General features: G+C 43.0%; 2 protein-coding genes across 4 annotated transcripts in view; both read left to right on the top strand.

The window, feature by feature from the left end:
• The first annotated feature begins 70 nt into the window (after nucleotides 1–70).
• kdsr (3-ketodihydrosphingosine reductase) lies at nucleotides 71–8666 on the top strand. 2 transcript variants are annotated; one of them, XM_086042739.1, is made up of 10 exons: nucleotides 71–623; nucleotides 983–1072; nucleotides 2298–2354; nucleotides 2454–2519; nucleotides 2592–2687; nucleotides 2769–2960; nucleotides 3464–3547; nucleotides 3630–3713; nucleotides 3929–4027; nucleotides 6362–8666. In XM_086042739.1, the coding sequence occupies exons 1-10, from the start codon at nucleotides 435–437 to the stop codon at nucleotides 6479–6481; spliced, it is 1077 nt and encodes a 358-aa protein (XP_085898865.1). In that variant the 5' UTR covers nucleotides 71–434; the 3' UTR covers nucleotides 6482–8666. The 2 variants fall into 2 exon arrangements, with proteins under 2 accessions (XP_085898865.1, XP_085898864.1); XM_086042738.1 differs by having other exon boundaries at nucleotides 74–623; nucleotides 3926–4027.
• A 4794-nt stretch (nucleotides 8667–13460) lies between these two features.
• Nucleotides 13461–19272, top strand: part of bcl2b (BCL2 apoptosis regulator b) — a 30937-nt gene continuing 25125 nt past the window's right edge. The window contains exons 1-2 of one of the 2 annotated variants that reach the window (XM_086042875.1): nucleotides 13461–14456; nucleotides 14594–14992. In XM_086042875.1, the coding sequence (XP_085899001.1) occupies nucleotides 13899–14456; nucleotides 14594–14599 (564 nt within the window). In that variant the 5' untranslated portion in view covers nucleotides 13461–13898 and the 3' untranslated portion in view covers nucleotides 14600–14992. Of the gene's footprint in view, nucleotides 14457–14593; nucleotides 14993–19272 lie in introns of those variants that run through there. The other variant, XM_086042874.1, reaches the window with a different exon arrangement.

The following is a 19272-nucleotide window of genomic DNA, read 5'->3' as shown; positions in this document are numbered from 1 at the left end:
TACGATACTGTACATAACAGTAGTGCGTGCGTTTGTACGGCAACCCGTGACACCCAAAGAGGAAGAGGAACGTTGCATTGTGTGAGTTGTGGTCCATTAACGCTCGCGGCTTCGTGTTCGGAATACAAGCCGGCTGCATTTAAGAACTACATATACCACATACAACTGGAGAAGGACCGTTTTCGGTGGACAATTTGTTTTGGTTAACACGGACTACGCTTTGTTACGCCGAGCCAAGGTCCAACGCTGGATATCAAGCTACCTGTCACGCACCTCTGAATATTTGATAATCGCTTTGACACAACTCCTCCGAATCATGCGTTTCGTCTTCCCTCTCTGAGGGCCACCGCCCCCTCCTGTCGCCGCTGCGTTGTCGACCCTCCAAAGCTTGCCAGCTAGTTAGCAAACAAGCTAACCACTGCCAGTCATCACCCATGTCCTCAGAAGAAAGCTTGAGCTCAACAATTACGGGCTGGCTTTTTGTTCATTCCTGGTGGCTGCTACTGCCGTTCATCATGCTGCTGGTCGTCGCCGCCTTCATTGTCGCCTTCGTGCTGCTTTTGTACATGATATCGCCGCTGATTAGCCCCAAACCCCTCAAACTGAACGGGGCCCACGTCGTGGTAAGTCCACAGGAAAAGCAATTTGCATGCTGAATAAGCGCGTATATATCGACATGTTTGTGGCAGCCGCTTTTTGAATCCTGTTCTGACGTTTCAATGTGAGGATTGCTACGATAGAACCACTGTCACGAGTGCGGCCAAAGCATGGCTGGTTAGCTGTCATGCCGAGCGCCTTCCAGTGACACTTGAGCTATAAGGCTACAAGTTAAGGAAGTACGGTCCTGTCAGCTGCCAGCTACGTCATCTAACAATTCATGCATTATTTACACGTGTATCGTTGTATGTGAGGGTCACACAGCAGCGCCGCATGTCCACGCGTGTGTAGATAAAACATTAATAGTTCATCTTACAATTTCCAGGTGACTGGAGGTTCCAGTGGTATTGGGAAATGTATAGCGATGGAATGCTACAGACAAGGAGCTTTTATTACGCTGGTGGCAAGAGATGAGGTGAGTTATTACATAGTTTTTACATGATCGTGGTCTTTCACGCGTAGAGGCTTAATGACATTTAAAATGTAAAATGGTGGTATAGACCAGTGTTTTAAAAACTTTTTTCATTTATTTCAATGAAAAAATCACACGGCACACCGCAGCAGCTGAAATTGTAAAAAAAAAAAAAGAAGCTTATTTTAACAAGATAAGTGTTATATTGTTTATATAAGCATTTTTTTAACATTGAAGAATGACGTTATATTATAACGTCTTGAACAGGATTTAAATAAACTCAAAGAAAAAAGTATTTTATAATGTTTCATATTGATACTTACTCAGTGTGAAACATGGGCCTGTTTGGATAAACATGCGTCACTAATTCGTTTGTCTCTAAACAAAGACAATTAGCTACCTGCTGCTGCTGCCACCTGCTGGTATGGAAGACTACTACAATGTAGCAAAGACATGATTACGCTGCCAGGCGCTAGACCACACAGGCACACAAATTAGATAATTTCCCATGGCACACCTGACAATATCTCAGTGCACACACAGTTTGAAAAACACTGGTATAGACTACCAGGTATTTACAATCCCATTTACACCTATGTGTGGTAAGAGTCCTCAGTGAGCATGTATGTTTTTGGAATGTTCGAGGAAGTCTAGTACCAAACGAAAACCCATGCCAGGACGGGGAGATGTAAACTCCACGTAAGCCTCAGAACTGTGAGGCAGACGTGCTAAATTTACACCACCTTTCTGCCCAAATGCAGTTTTATCAGTACTGTATTAAATATATTCTAAATTAAACAGAAAACATCTTCCACTACAGAAATCCCTCAATGTGCATACTGCATAGTTTCTTTTTCATATGGCGACGACTTTACCCAACTTTGTAACTCAAAACGTGTCGTAGTATATCACCAAGTCACTCTAATCATGGAGTAAAGTCATAATTTATATAATTGTATTAGAAACACTTAATGGACATAAATATAAATGAAATGGAAATATGATATTCAGCTGTAGCTGCAGCTGGGCATGCCCTCTTGTGTCACATGACCGCAAATCCTTATGCCACTGTTCACTGGGCGCCGTTTGTAACCTGGATGCTGTGTATTTTGAGACGGTCGTAAACCGAGGACACGCTGTAATCCCCTTGCAAACGTTTCTCGTAAGGCCGCACAAGTGCTTGCTTCAAGTTTGTACATTCTGAAAGTGGATATTTGCCTTCTTGTAGGCCAAGTTGATTCAAGCCAAGAAAGAGTTGGAGAAATTTGCCATCAACGACAAACAGGTATGATGTCTTTCAAATACACCTTTTATTTAAAAAAAAAAAAAAAAAGCCTGATTTCGATTGCTTGGGGTCATAATATGAAAATGTCTCTTTACTTAGGTTGTGCTTTGCATATCAGTGGATGTTTCCAGCGATTACAGTCAGGTGGAAAGTGTAATAAAACAGGTAATGCTTTACTTTTGTAGGAGCTGATATTCCTTCGCTGAGATATTGAAATGTACTTTTGTACTCGCGCAGGCTCAAGAAAAGTTGGGGCCTGTCGACATGCTCGTAAACTGCGCCGGAACGTCTTTTTCTGGAAAGTTTGAGGAAGTGGAGGTCGACCGTTTTAAAGTGGGTAACCCTGAGACGGGTGTCTCACTATTCCCCGTTTACATTCGTCAGCAAGCTACTCTCGCTTCTCTTGTCCAACAGAGACTGATGGAAGTGAACTACCTGGGCAGTGTTTATCCAACACGTGCCGTTATAACCACCATGAAGGAGAGACGAATGGGCCGCATCATGTTCGTGTCCTCCCAGGCGGGGCAGATCGGTCTATTTGGCTACACGGCTTACTCGCCGTCCAAGTTTGCGCTGCGCGGTTTGGCCGAGTCGCTGCAGATGGAGGTAAAGCGTTAGGAGGCCCTTTGTTTACATTGCCTTCATTTGAATACGTTTTTGGAAATGATTCCCAATTTTGCACGGAATAATTATTTGTCCATGTTGCTTGTACCAAATAAACAACAATCATTTGTTGCTAAACAGGCATGAAGGAAAATTGGCTTTGTAATACACTTGAATGCGAAATAAAATGTTACTTGATTCATCGATGGAGGAATTGATTCTAAAAATATTCGATAACGACGGCCCCACTCCCAAGTCGTTTTCACGTCACAGGAGGATAAGGATTTGCCATCGTAAATATTAAATAGGTTTACCCTTCGCGATTGTCCGCTCTGACCGGTTCCTGAGCAGATTGGGGAGGACCCCACATTATCTCTCGGGATAGTGTTTTAGAGATGTCCGATAATCTGGCATTTGTTGGTTTTCATATGGAGTGAGGCGGCGGCAATGTTCAAACCCGGCTATGGCGTGTAACTCGCTTTTCAGCGATCGTTGTTGTTCCCCAGATAAAGCCATACAATATCTACGTGACGCTGGCCTTCCCACCTGACACAGACACGCCAGGACTAGTTGAGGAAAACAAGACGAAGGTAAATGTTGCTCATGCATGTTAATTGTCCTACATTTACCACTTTTCTTTTTTTAATCACTTTTCTCCTGTTTGATTTTTAGCCTCTGGAAACCAGATTAATCTCTGAAACCTCCGGAGTTTGTCAACCGGACCAAGTGGCCAAGATTGTTGTCCGAGATGCCGTGGTAAGAAGCGACTCTGCTGTGCAGTTAGTATCCCGGTGGTCAAAAATGTGACATAATGTGAATGCTTATACTCGACGTCACCCAGTGCAGAGATATTCATGGGACCATTTGACTTGTTTTGTACAAATCGGCTAGCAGCTGCTAGGAATGAACTAATTACTAATGTATGAATTTAAGTGTAAGGTTTGTTGTCTTTTTTTGGGTTGCCACAGCAGGGCAACTTTAACAGCTCTGTGGGTCCCGACGGCTACATGCTATCAGCCCTCACCTGCGGGATGTCACCGGTCACCTCCATCACGGAGGGTCTCCAGCAGGTACACACGTGAACTTGTTTTACGGTAGGGGTGGGCGATCTGGCAAAAATATCAGATCACGATTTAAAAAAAAATAAAATCACGGTCGCGATTTTATCACGATTCTTTTTTTTACATCGTTTTTTTAATACTCGTTTGCACATTTCTGACCATTTTCCTCATGTTAACCAAAATAAAACATATTTAAAATGTGTATAAAACTCTAAAAGAAAAAAAAAAGACATTTTAAGTCAGCTAAGCTTCCTGAACAGGTTTTAATTTGAATAGTGACAATTTTTATCAATATGTGCAGTGAATGTAAACATAAAAGGTAACATAATGTAAACATAAAAACACAGCTCGTAACGCAGGTGTAGTACTTTGAAGAGTCTTTTAAAGCTCTCGTTTTCCACTGTTTTAATGGGAATCATGTCTTCCGCATCGTAATAAGTCACTGCCTCAGTTACTTCTTTACACTGCTTGCTTGTTTTTTGGCTGTGTTACCGTGGGTTGCGTTAGCTTGGAGCTAGCGGCTCCCTCTGGCTAGCCATGGTCTGATCTCCGTTTGCTTTGGCTGTCGGCGCTGACGTCCGAACCGAAACTCTGCAAACTATGCAAGCAACTGGTTTGCGCTTTGTCCTCCGAGGAAAAGCCAAACCAAACCGACACTGTGGATGTGGAGTTTCTTTTCGGGACCAACTTCGTGGTGACTTTTCGCTATAGCTACCCGCTGTATACAAACAAACAGTGAGGCGGGGAGTGTCACGTACGGTGCAGTGTGCGTGCTGTGATTGGTTGGTCGGGTATCCGCGTCAGCGGCTTAGCGCCGCCATCGACCTAAACTGTGTAGAATGTGCCATGTAGACGATCAAACGATCTTACGGCTTTATGAGATCGTGAACACGTTAAACCGCTTAACGATCTAATATCGTCATATCGCCCACCCCTATTTCACGGTTTTCTTGTTGAAGAGTTTTGAAGTGTCTTATTGAGCTACACGCTCTTGAATATATTTAGGTCCAAGACCAATCCAGGCTCTTTAGACCAGGGGCCGCCAATCTGGTCCTCGAGAGCCTCCTATCCTGCATGTTTTAGATGTCTCCCCCCCCTCCAACGCACCTGATTCAAACGATCAGCTCCGCAGAAGAGAGACATCAAAAACATGCAGCCTGCTTTAGACCATCAGTAAGATTTTAGAATCTGGTCTTTGACACACGGGAATTTAGGACCGGTTTGATGTGGTCTAATATCCAGGAACTGTGCCAGTAAGGACTCGAACAGCAGCATTCTTGACCAGTTGCGGCGGTTAGATTGAGTGATTCATACAATGGAACTTGAGCTATCTTAAAAAGATTTGGCATGCTACTGATTATCATGTCTGATGGTACCAGAGGAGTGAAAAAAAAAAAAAGTGTCGACAGGCCGTCCTCGGTTTACAGCATCCCAACATTCAAGTTTATGAGCTAGTTGCTTAGCGAGGAAATCAACCAAAACATATTTTTTTTCAAGAACATGTTCCCAGCAGGCCCACTAGTTGGCCACCTTTGTCCCCAGAGCAGTCCTGCTCCTGAACAATGAACCCTGCCTTGTCCCAACCGGCACTGATGGACTGAACGCACACAGCACTTAGCATCAAGCACAGAGCACTTTTTATTTGGCAGTAGATGGAGATATATATTTTCATTTATTATTGTAAGCGATGTATGTTTTTTATGATGTTGTTTTGTCCTACAATGCTGCTTGTTACGCCTTCTAAATTGCCCTTCGGGGACAAATAAAGTGTTCTGATTGATTGAAAGACGGAATTCTGATTAATATTGCGTTTGTGGAATATGAGTTTAGCAGCAAAATCCACCTGTTTTTAGCCATCTCCGGGGGCGGCCATTTTGTCACCTCTGTCGACTGAAAATGACCTCACAAATGCTTAGGGCTCAGGGAACGACCAATCATGGCTCACCTTCAGAAAACAGGTGAGCTGTGATTGGTCATTAGCCCTGAGCAACTGTGATGTCATTTTTAGTCGACGCAATTGACAAAATGGCCGCCCCCGGAGATGGCTAAAAACAGGTGGATTAACTTTTATTCCACAAACACAATATTTATCAGAATGCCTTGTTTCAACTAGTGGGCCTGCATAGAACATATTCTTGAAAACATGTACTATAAAAAATATATATAAATATATCCTCAGCACAAGGACCCCTTGTATGCTTCTTTCCTTGTTTGAGGATTACTCAAGTTACAGTTGATACGGGAGAACACACAAACCTGCAAATCCCACAATGCATATGAATATAGCGGAGGGTCACGTGTGTTCTTTCGAGCTGCAGTCGTGTGATGGTATTTTCTTTGCAGATCGTCACCATGGGTCTGTTCCGTACCATCGCCCTCTTCTACCTGGGAAGTTTCGACAGCATCGTGCGCCGCTGCATGATTCAGAGGGAGCAGTCCAAGGCGGCCGACAAGCGAGAGTAACCGCCGCCGCTCCCCCGTCCGAAAAGGCCGGCCCAAGCAGCGAGGTGAACGGACAGCGCGTTTACTCTTCGCGGCTCCACTACTCGTGCCCCACCCCCCTCACCCCCCTCCCCCACCACCGTCGCGCAGTGAAATGTCACTTTTAACGTGCACGTGCTCCTTGTCACGGGAGCAGCCTTACTTTAGCGGGTGTATTTTGGTGTTGTGATAATGGAGGGAGGCGATAGTAAACAGTAGCGGGCCTCCCTGCCTCTTCTCGCGCAGGAAAAGCAATATCCTGTCGGACCGGTTTTTGCCAAATATGGCCTGAAATTCCCTCCCACGGGGGCTCGAGTGGAAACAAGACCCATTTGTCACCTTTTGTCCTCACGTTGCATGCTTCTAAAAACGCAGGGGCCACCGTGTTAGAAACGGATTGTTTGACCCAATAAGAAGCTTTTTCAGCCTTTTGCGACCATGAAAGTCTTTGCGGGCAAAGACCACTTAATCAGACCACTCAGTCGGCACCGTGACTGTTTTGCGTGTGCTCAGCTGTGGTGTTAATAAGAGTTTCAGTCATACAAATGGAATTGTTGTATGAAAGGAACAATGACTTGAAAACCACATTTCCTCCAAGCTGCCAGTTCAGTTTGCCACAATAGGACTGGAACGATCGTGATCCGGCTCGTGTTTCCATAGCTTTATACCGTAATTTTTGTGCTTACCTCTTTCTCCTTGACTTGTTTAGAAGAGGAAAAAGTGCATTTTGCTGGATTTACAGTGCATGGTTCGTCACACAATTCCAATGTTTAGCTGTCAAGAGGGCTGCACCATATTGGAAAAACATGCGATATGGATGTTGACTGTCGCCGATATTATTGCGATTTAACATGTACCTAAGGAAATTACATTTTTATTATCTAATGAAAGAAGTAATTTTTTTTTTTCATGCGGCGAAAATGAATAAGCTCAATGTGTTCTTAGCTGATCAATTGTAACTCCCCTAGAGAATGTCCAACTATTGAATGGCAATGCGCATTTAAGTTCTACTGGTCGAATTCTGATAAAGGAATTCAATTCCATAAGAAAATTATTGCATGTCTTTGCGATATGCATATTGCATAGGTCATTAGCGCGGTGTCGCTATTTTTTTTCGATGCATTGTGCTGCCTTAGCTGTCAGCTATCACAATTAGGGCGGGTGTCGTGGTAGCGTAAACAGACAACACAAATGGCACGTAAAAACACAAAACACCCACTGTAAATCTAAATTTCAGGTGGGGATAAAAAAATAAAAAGCTGAGCCGGCTGGCACTGTGATGTCAATTTCAGTCAACACCAGCGGGCCGTGCTGCGTAAAATGTCTGCCTGGCTGAAAACCGCTTAATTCTTACTACATGAATGCGATATCAATCAGAATCCAGAGTTTTGATTAGTGGGTGCACATAGAACATATTATGACAAAGAACAATTTTTGACTCGGTGTCCAGAAAAGACCCATCCAAATCTGATTTATTATACAGACAATTAATTGGAATTGGGCACTACAATATGAATACAGAATATTTCTCTTTCGCACAATCAACAGTGACAGTTGCTCCAACTTTTCAGCACCCTATGACAAAGGTGCAAAAAAGCAGGTATAGGTGGCACTAGTCAAAACAAATGCAAAAATGAAACATCCTACCAGACTGAACCGAATTGTGTTGCTTGGCGGAAAGTGGACACTTACAAGCGTGTGCGTGCGCGCTTCTATGTTGTGACTGAGCCAAACCTTGTCCAGAGAAAAAAAAGCCATGATCGTTTCCTTACTATCCCGCTTTATTTCTGCAGTTACTATTATTTCAAGTCATGGTGGACGAAAGCTCAAGTGACTGTTCGCCTCTCAATCTATGACACTTTGTTGTTGTTGTTGTTGTTGTTGTTGTTGTCGTTGTTGTTCTCTGAGCATGCACAAGGAAGCGTACGTGCACATTTTCTGTGTCGTTGCACATATTACGCCACGCAGTCTGCGTTGGCGCCGACCTCATTTAGGACACAGTGCGACTTGCTGGTTCAAGTAATGCCTGTGCAGGTCCACGGAGGGCGCTAGAGATTTGTTTGACACGCAGACAGCGCACAAAACATTCATGTCCCTCAACTTTTGACGTCCTGCCAAGCACAAGTGGAACATCCCCCCCTAAAAATAAATGATTAAATATACTCAAGTCCTTTCAAAATGGTCTCCAACATTGTGTTTTGTAAGTCTTCCTTTGGTCCAGAATGTAATTTCATCAAAGTGTGAAGTTAGAATTCTTCTTTAGAAATGTGTTGTGACAATTCCTTTGGAGTTGTCTTGGGCGGCCGCGCGGAGATGAGCGGCGACCTGTTTGAACCGAGCCTTAAGTTGTGACTACTGATCAAGCGACCACAACGGAGCCCGTCCACACCGACATACGCGGGGTGTGTAGTTTACCAACCACATCAGTTTTTCATTGTGAAAACGTCCACTTTTTGTTTTGTCTTCTGTGAGTTTGTACGTTGTCAATGGAGAAAAGACGCCTTGTGGAAATCCAAAACATGAAGGTGAGAAGACGTGACTCGGCGACGTTCTCATTGGATTTTTGGTTTAAAGGCGTGCCGAGCTTCTCGTGTCGCTTTCAAATGTCCTGCCGCGGGGGGAGCACATGCCGGCACATCCCAGTCAATTAGAATATTGTAGAAATGTCATTAATCTCAATCGGGGGGAAAAAAAAAATCTTGTTCAAATGCCAGGTTTTTTTTTTTGTATGTAAAGAAATATATATTTCACCAAGAGGTGTTCCAATCAGGGTTTTATAACTGCCCATTCTTATACCGATCATCCATGAGTGAGATGGGACGATCACATGGATTAGCTGCACACTTTTAAATTTTTCGAGCTGCTTACTGATGATTATTTTAATAGCACTGGTCAACAGCAAATTTTAATCAGATTTGGCTTTATGTGTCTACAAACATGTTGGTGCTGATTTAAAAAAAATGTCAATTCCTTTTTTTTTCTTGCACATCAGGTTTTTGGAGATGTTTTCAAATTTTCAAAGAGGAAGTCAACACAAACATTTTTTTTCAAGAATATGTTCTATGCAAGCCCACTAGTTGAAACAAGGCATTCTGATAAATATTGCATTTGTGGAATAAGTGTTAATCCACTCGTTTTTAGCCGTCTCAGGTGGCGGCCCTTTTGTCTTCTGTCGACTGAAAATGACATCACGACTGCTCACGACGGCCAATCACGGCTGACGTGTTTTCTGAATCTGAAAACACGTCAGCCGTGATTGGTCGTTGTGAGCAAACAAACGCAAAATCAATCAGAAAGTTTCAACTAGTGGGCCTGCTGGGAACATATTCTTGAAAAAAAAATGTTTGGGATGACTTCCGCTTTAAATTTGACCTATAAATGCTTGCGCGATACTCATTTTACCATGTGTTGAAATTTATAGCATCTTAAAACATTTTTGTTGTATGACTTGACTTAGCACAAGACTCAGTATTCTTTTAGTGTTTTTGTGCTGTTAAATATTGCTAATTTTCACTCCACATACAGCACTTTGTATGCAGCTTTGGTTGTTTTAAAGTGTTCTTTAAATAAAGTGGACTTGATGTGCTAAAGAAAAAGCAAAGGCAGTTTCAGAATCGGTGCAAAAACTTTATCTAAATTTTATTGCATTTGTGATTTAAAAAAATGAGTAGTGTAATAGATAAATGTGTCACTTATGTTTTAGATTAATTGAATAAGATATTATATATATAATCTATCCATTTCTTATTCATAACAGGATATTTATAATTGACAGTGCAAAAAAATGCACAAACATGTAACGTGCAGCGGTAAGGAAATGTTTCAAGATTGGAAATACAAAATAAGCAGCTGAGAATGTGGCTGTGTTCACTCACATTCAAACTCAGTTCAGCTCTTCTAGTCGGCTTAACGTGACATTTTTGTAGTCAAATGAACAGCAGAAGATACCATGATCCACAGAGACCTTCCACAGCATCGTGGCAATGTCATTGTTCAAAGTCAGCAGCCAGAAAGATACAAAATAATTTCCAAGTGTCACGCGTACTATGGAACCTTCATCACCAAGTGGAGAAAATATAAGACACCAGTGATAATTCGTTCGGGAGGCTTTCAAGAGGCCAACGGCAACTTTGAAGCAGCTGTAGGAATTTGTGCAACCACCGTATCTCGGTTGTTCTTCGATTTCTTTCTTTTTTCCCTCATTCGGTTTGAACAAGTTAGTGCTCGCATTAATGGTGGAAAAAAAGTTTTGAAATTATTTAAGTCTGTCTCATTTTTATATCTCAAACGCCTGGCATTTGAACAGAGGTGTGGAGGTTTTTTTTTTAATGCACTGTAGAGTGAGTCTTAAAAAATGTCCCGATTTTATGATCGTAAATAGTTTCAAATCTCAAAGTAAATTAACATTCTTAAAATATATATAAATAATATATGAATGAATGAAGTTTTCTGCAATACTGTAATTCATTGAGATGCCCCTGTAGTTAATGAGAACACGCAGCCTGCTGTTTTAACACCGTTAAGCTATGCAAAGAAAAGCCTGTGCTTTCAATGTCTTTGAGCATTTCCGGTCACGATTGGAGTCTTAGAACAGGCCGGCCGGCTCTGTCACCACTTGTCATTTAATAATCATCAACATAAACGCAATTTATGTTCAGTCTTTTGTTTTTCTTCCCCCCCCCCCCCCCTTTCACCTTGTGTGCCATTGAAAGCAACCTGTCAGAAGTAGAACATCACTGTTGTGTTATTTCTGACAGTTGAACTGAATAAATACATGTGAGGAAATTACAACTCCCCATGTTTGATTTTTTATGATGATTGTAGTCCTGGGGGCATAAAACGCCCTGTTATTTTTTTGTGTGTGTGTGTCATTTTGAACTGCCTTTAAAATCTATAAAAAGTTTTAGGGCTACACTGAAAATACGTAGAAAAATGTCTCTGACCATAAAGTACTATTTTTTTCTTGTAAATTTACAGCGTATACTATCAAAAATATGACTTTATTCTTACTGCGTTATGAAGTTATTCTCAAACTTTACTCTTGTGTTGAACAACGTTTCCTCCTAACACACGGGGCCTCTTTTTACATTGAATGAACAAGTTAGAATGCGCTGTTGCTTATCCCTAACCAATGACAACACTGTAGCAAAAGTCCATGAATATAAAACAAGTGAAAAACAGTAAGTATGCCTTCATTTCCCACATGACCATGTATTCTGATGCCACTACACAAATGATACTTCATCGGCATCTATTGATGATGTATATTGGGAGATGATACGTTTATTTTGGAAAAATTGGGATTTGTTTACTGTAAACACATAGATTGTGTGTGTAAAGACCCAGAAAAAAACTGCCGTAAATGCTAGAAAAACATGCCAATGGAGTATTTTAATAGGGTATTTCTGTATCGCGGATTTCACTTCCTGTGGGGGTGGTGTGGAACAAAACCCCCGCGATCAAGGGGGATTACGGTATTTCCCCACATCTGAACCCAATAATCTATTTTTGTGATCTGCTATGGTGCAAGTCAGCCCCTTAGAAGCCTGGTGGTCTTTTTTTTTTTGTTGGAGAATTTAAATATTCCGTTTGTGCCGGAGAGACGTTAATCTTCCTTGAAGGGGCTTTTCACATCTGCATAAAATGGGCTATTCCAGACTCGCTCTTTTTTTTTTTTTTTTTTTTTTTAAATCCCAAAGGAGAATACTACTACATGAAGATGAAGCCAGATAATTAATTTTCACAAGAAGTGAGCAGAATTGAAACAAGGGACATGAGGCCCGTCTCTACATCCACAAAATGTAATGTCCTCTTGCGGCCAAGTAGATAAATGGAGGAAGAACCATCGATCCATTTTCTTCAGCGTTTGTCCTCATGAGGATGGCGGGTGAGCCTATCAAAGCTGACTTTGGGCGAGAGGCGGAATATACCCTTGGCCTGGACTGGTCGTAGGCCAGTCGCAGGGCACATAGACAAACAACACGTTCACATTCACAGTGGACAATTCAGTCTTCCGTTTAACCTAACCTAATGTGGGTGGAAGCCCGAACATGGGGTAGAACAGAGATGGGCAATTGGCGGACTGCGATCACTGAGTCGCTCCTTACTTAATTAAAAAAAAAAAAAAAATGCTGATAAACATTCGATGTTTTCCACAGGAAATAGGAAGGGAAAAAATCCTGAATAGGAAAAAATGCTGTGGATAAAATCCATGGCCCAAACTACAAATATGCAGGGGCTCATTATAGTTTTAAGTTGTAATGTCAACAATCACCACTAGATGGCACGCATGTCTTAGTTGGGCTTACACTGGCTCCCTATACTACAACAGGAGTAGGCCTAATATTTTCTTACGGATTTGGAATGATATACAGGTCAAACAGTACCGCAATAATATTAAAATTCCGAGTGAGTTCTTTTTTGGGGGGAGTACTAATGTACAAAATTATTTATTGGTCTTAATGTTGGGTTCTTGTTCAGCAATTTTGTGGCAACTTTGAATCGTAGTTTTTATGCAAGAGAGTACGCACTGGGGGGAAATGCACAATGTTTATGTGGTTATTTCTGATTGTGGTTATTTTTTCTCCTTCAAAATGCTTTTAGTTTCTCATCCCTGGGGTAGAGCAGAACAGAACATGCAAATGCCACACGTGATGCCAGAACTATGAGATTCGTATCCCGAACCTCGAAATGCGAGGCTAACCATTACCAAGGTCACCGTGCTGCACAGAATGAGTCTTAATTATCCCCATTAAACCAAAAAATCAGCAGACGTGCAGCCATTGCACAGATGGCTTCTAAGCATCTATTTTAATGCAATTAATGATTTAGTCTGTAGTTCCTCATGCACACATGGAGGCTCCAAAGCGCAGCCAAAGGGTGCACTTTGCGTACGTGACGTCAAGAATAGCTCACGCGCATGGAGCAGCCCACTGGCGGAGCAGGGGGAGGAGGAGGAGGAGGAGAAGGAGGGCTCTGTATGGAAGTGAACCTTGCCAGTGGTCTCCGAAGTGTAGCTCACTCGCCGCCTCAACTAACCGTCGGCGACGCGGCGCTGAGCGGCCATTCTGGCGCAGACAACTTTGCGCTACATTTTTTCCCCTGCGCAACTCTTCCACGTCTGGCTGGCGCGCACTGGGAATACATCCGCACCCGCTCCAGCCTCTTCCGCGTGTTGGATTTCTATGCAAAGACAAGCTCACCAGTGTGCCTCGCAGCTTTTTGCGGGGACTTTTACAACCTTTTATTTCCTGCTCGCGCGTGGGATTTAGGCGTCGATTCGGTTCGGTCGCGCTCCACTTTTTGATGAGCCCAGCGCAGAGCGGTGCATCGAATGGATGCACGATGCGTTTTATTTAAGAGCCAAATCTGAGAGTACAAAGTGCCAAATTAAGCCCAGATGGCGAACGAGCGCAATCGCACCATTGTGGAGAATTATATCTGCCATAAACTCTCCAAACGCGGCTTCGCGTGGGTGTTCGGTGCCGCACGGGAGGAGGAGGAGGAGGACGATGCCGCCGCTGCTAATAACGGCTTACTGGTCGCCCCCACGCCGACTTTGGTGCTCCGGTGCCGCGAAGCCAGCGCCGGGCCCGAGCGCGACTGCGCCCCTAAGCGAAGCCCCGGTTCCGACCCACTCGCCGACATCCACCGGGTCCTGCGCGAGGCCGGCGACGAACTCGAGAGACTTTATCAGCCGGACTTCACCGAGATGTCTCGGCAGCTGTACCTCTCGTCCACCACAGCTCAGCGGCGGTTCGCCGAGGTGATCGACGAACTGTTCCGGGACGGCGTCAACTGGGGCCGAATCATCGCCTTTTTCGAGTTCGGCGGCACCGTGTGCGCAGAGTGCGCCACTAAGGAGGAGATGACGTCGCAAGTGGAAAACATAGCCGAGTGGATGACTGAGTACTTAAACGGACCCCTCGGCAGCTGGATCCAAGACAACGGGGGCTGGGTAGGTGTGATTCGGTGTAATTTAGTTTTTTTTTTTTTTTTTTTTCTTGGTACCGCTGGAGCAGAGCTCCTCCATTGCCGCTGTGGTTTGAAGGCGTGTCGATCCGCGATTGCGCGCGCGTGTGTGTGTGTTTGCAGATGTGACCTCACACGCCACATTATATCACGTTTGTAGTTAGAGCTTGCCAACGAAAAAAGCTCGAGATGTTCCCATTACGCACGAAGGCGCAGGATGGGCGGCCTCCACTCGTGCGCCGCTCTGATTGGACGCTGGTCGTGGCCGTCAAGCCGCTCCGACGAATCAGAGAGCGAGCTGTGTCACACCTCCCGACGCTCTCTCCCAAGCCCCGCCCCGCTGCCTAGCAGTCACGCATCTGTCACAGAACTGCAGTATGGTCATACCTACTATATAAGCACCCCGAATACATTTTGTAATCAACTTTAACATCAAAATGCTTAGTAATATTTCAACATTTAACATTTGAGAAGACTGCACTTGTAAAATGGTACCTGATTAAAGCATAAAGAATCAAATGGCTTGTGGCTCGGGTAGTTTTGACTTTTACAGTTTAAGAACACAGCTTTTATGGGCTTATTGTGTACATCCAGCATTCTTGTTGGCATTAGCTGTTTTATTAGAGGAAGCATCCAATTCCGTTCCTCTTGTCACAAGGAAGTGATGATTGCAGTGGCGGCTCGAGACAGTTTTACCTGGGATGGTGATTAGGTGGCAAGAGGTTCAGTTGGGAGGTCGGAAGTTATAGCCTATAGCTAGCTAGCCCTTATTCAACCATGGTTAGCTTACGGAATGAATTCTTGAAATGATGTGAAAACTAAAAATAACTATAAAACTAAAATGATAGATTTAACTTTTATTAAACTTTTCTACCAACATTCCTCATGTTTATAAATGATGGTGCAACTTAAATTGAAAGCAATACTGTGGCCTAAAACATTTTGCCCTGTAAATCTTTTGTGCTTTTTAAAATAGGTACAAAAAAAACATACAATGTGCATAGTTTCACTTTGAAACTATCTTTAAATCCAAAAAGACATATTTGTAAATGTATTTCACTCTTCTCGGGCATTTGTGAATTCTCAACTGAAAGTTTATACACACTAACGAGACACTATCAGGAACATTTATAATACAATTTCGAATTTAGTGAGTTTCGTAAAGATGGCAGCTGCCCCCTCTTGCCACCCTGTAAAACCATCTATGGACAATTCACCAATTAATCATCGTCAGCAAGTTTAGCTTCCATTGTAGGGGTGTAAAATGGTCACTTATTCCAGTAACCCTGACAATTTTTGACCAAAGAGAAAATAGCATGGAACCGTACCATACTGCAAAATTGAAAAGGGTTTGAGGTTCATTAATGTGCGAAAGGCCATTCGATTGGTTTTAGGAAACTAAAATGACCATCTTAAGTTGGAACGGTGGACATTCGAACGCGGCACATTTTTTGACATCGGGCTCGCATTGCGATCGTCATGTGACGGGTCACCTGTTTTCTGGCTTTGGTCGCGATGCGACAGCATTTAATAAAAAAAGGCATTGGACAGAAGAAAGAGAGGAAGACTTGATAGATTGATGCATGCACGGCTGCCTTTCCTCTCTTTGTATTCTCCACGACAGGAAAATATTGTAGCTATAGCTGTCAGGGCAATCCACTTTTTCCTTGACAGTGACTCACAATGTCGCTTGTGGTCCATCAAAATAGCAGAGGCGGCACATGAGAATCCTGATCGCCGGTAGGGCGTTGAGGGTTAGCCATTGAATACAATTTGTTTGCGATTGTCCACTTTTGCCAGCGTCGGTTGGTGTGTGGCTATCTTTAGCTTCAGGTGACCTCACCCGTGTGTTTACATTACACGCAATCACGCAGTGTAAATTAGCAACCATCCATCCCGGCACGGAACTCATCAGACCAATCTGCGAGGAATTAGCCTCTTCATTAGTTGAGGTGCCTTTAATGAGAACATAACATTTGTGGCGCTCGCTTATTTTGGCCCGCGGGTATCGGATTTTGGAGTGTAAAAGGGGGGGGGGGCGGCATCAATGATTCATTTGGAGGATTCCATCTTACCGTTTAACATTTCCCTTGAGTGTCTGTGTGTGCGTATGTGTGTGTGCATGTCTTTGCAAGGTTGCATGTTGTGCCACATATCAAAGGCTGCTCGGCCTTCCAGCAGCACCGAGCGCTAATCCGGAGCTTCCGCCAGCGCCGGGCTCAAACCCTCCGATTTACGCTGGTCCTGAGCGTGTTTTTCTTCAGTGCGAGGACGGGCTGCCGAGATAGATGGTGAATGTCTCCGGCGCCTACGGTTCAACAATGTAGGTCATCTTCCAGTGTGCGATGCAGCTGCGAGGAGATGACGATCGGTGGGAGACAGAGAAAGAGGGAGAGCATCCCGTGGATTAGTCGGGATTATCTCAATGTAGATGTCCGTATGACCACTTTGACAGATGATCCATTCTGAATTTACAAAGTTCACGTCCATAATATTTCAATGTTGTTATATCTTTAGGCTATGTGTGCTACTTGACTGGATTGTCGTTGCTGAAATTGGAGTAGTTGTCAACTGCTCGCGGGTATGTTGTCTTCAATCCACTAGAATGGGGGAAGATCGCAGTGCCATTTTCAAACAACAGATGAAGACCGTATAATGGACGAGACTGTCGGAGTTGCATCAAGTTTTGTTTAATGTGCTGTTTCCAATAAGTGGCGCATACATACAAGTTCACAGTGTAGTGTATGAAGTGCTGCCTCCATGAGTGAAAATAAGTTGTATTATCTCTACCGGTGTTCACTTTTTTTCCCCCCAAACACTGTGGCCTCTGCTCCCGTAGGTAGGAGCCACTTGCATGCTTGTGCAATCTGCTAGTTCCACCCTGGTTGTCATGGCAACATAATCCACATCCACCATTGGTCCAGCATTATACGGTGAAGGGTGTTCAATCGCTTACCGGCACAGACTAATTTCAGGAAGACGAGAAATAGCGTGCGCAAAGCGTACTACTAAATCTTGATGTCACAGAAGTGTCATTAAAACACCTGAAAACAGTTTGAAAAAACAAAGAAACATTTCTGTCCTTTAATCTAACATACCCCTTGGGCACAGACTCCATCTGGTTGGTTCAATTTGTGCTCATGCTCATATTCACGCATGCAGCAACTTTGTAAAACAATGGCATCCAGCATCAAAACTCTTGTCAGCTCTTGACATACCATGGCGGGTCATTCACAATTTCCTGACTGTGACACACATTCCAGGGTGTAGTCCCACTTTTGCCCTCAAGTCATCCGGCCCAGGCCCTGCCGTGACCCTGAAGCAGCTTGGCGGACAGACATAACATCACTTCCTTGTTCCAACATGTGCTGCTACACATGAACTGACCCCCTTTTTTTTTTTTTTTTTTTTTAATCTTTAATCTGCTTCACATGGATTAAAAAAATGTGCCACATTTGCCCCTTTTGGGACCGGTTCCATCTATTTATTTAGGTACTTATGCGCCATCTGCCAAATGACACACAAGCGGGATGATACCTCAGTCACTCGGATTTGGCCTGTAAAAAACTCCCCAATACGTGTGTTGTTTAGTCTCTTGTTCTGTGTTTTCCACAGTTTTTTTTTTTTTATATATTTCAAAAAACTGGAGGCCAATCAAGCTTTTTGACACGCGAGAGTGGCGTAGAAACAGCTGTCTGTCAGCCACCCACTGTTTCCTGTTGTTTTAGGACCAACTAAGTCCAAATATGGGAACAGCTGCTAAAGGCTGCTGACTCGAATGCACTTTTAGTTCCACAAAATTTGCCCGGTGGCCACTACAAAGCCTTTGGTGTGTTATTTACAAACATGTCCTTGCGTTTGTCCCGAACATTCCGCTTTCTACTTGGGAGGTGAGTTCATCCTTGTCAATGGGGGGATGACGGCACCGAGGCGGCAGGTTTACCCGCACGTTTTCCACTTGTGTTTGTTTGTAGGCTTCTAAAATGATGTTTGAATGTCTTGGAGGTGGGGAGCTTTGTTCGAAGTAGGAAAAGTGACTAGTAACAGCTAGAGCAGCCGTGCCGTCCTTCAAAACACCGGACCATTTGAATCAGGTGCGTTGGAGGAGGGAGACATCTAAAACAGGATGGATAGGCACTCTCGAGGACCGGATTTGGGCACCCCTGAGCTAGAGAGTGTAATTTTAATTGTATAGTGGTGCTTCCTCATTTACCTACAAAGGTGTATTAGGGTCAAATGAATTTACGAGATTAAAGTCTTGATTTTACCAGAGGAAGGTTGCATGTTTTTAGTAATAATATTGATTTAAAAAAATTAAAATTGCAATTTTAGACATAAAAATACATAATCCCGAGATGAAAGTGTTACTTTTATGTAAAGAAAGTTCAATTTCAGTTAATAAAATGTTATATTCTTTGATCAAATGTTTACAAATTTGACTTGGATAGTCTTTTGATAAAATGTCATGTATTTATATTTTGGGGAAAATATATATTTTTGAGAATAAAATTGTACACTGGTCAATAAATTTGAACAAAAATTTTAAATCAGTGATGTAGGTAAACTTTTCTAGATATTTTTTTTTTTTTTTGCACTGATGCCCAATCTGCCCTTGTTTTTTCTCTCGCACATCAGGTTTTCAAAATACTACTACTCCTAATAATAATCATAATGATCATAATAATATGCAATATTGTAATATTTTATATATTTAGTCATATTTAGTCATATTTAAGGGTTGGTTTGAGCAACTGGTCAATTTTTTTTACTTTGACCTAAAATACTATATATAAAGCTTTTTT

The sequence above is a fragment of the Filicampus tigris genome, chromosome 10 (assembly GCF_054856515.1).
Source record: "Filicampus tigris isolate MCC_2025a chromosome 10, RoL_Ftig_1.0, whole genome shotgun sequence".
In the NCBI taxonomy this organism is placed as follows: Eukaryota; Metazoa; Chordata; class Actinopteri; order Syngnathiformes; family Syngnathidae; genus Filicampus; species Filicampus tigris.
Note: the sequence above shows the minus strand (reverse complement) of the source record. Positions and strands in the feature narration are given on the sequence as shown.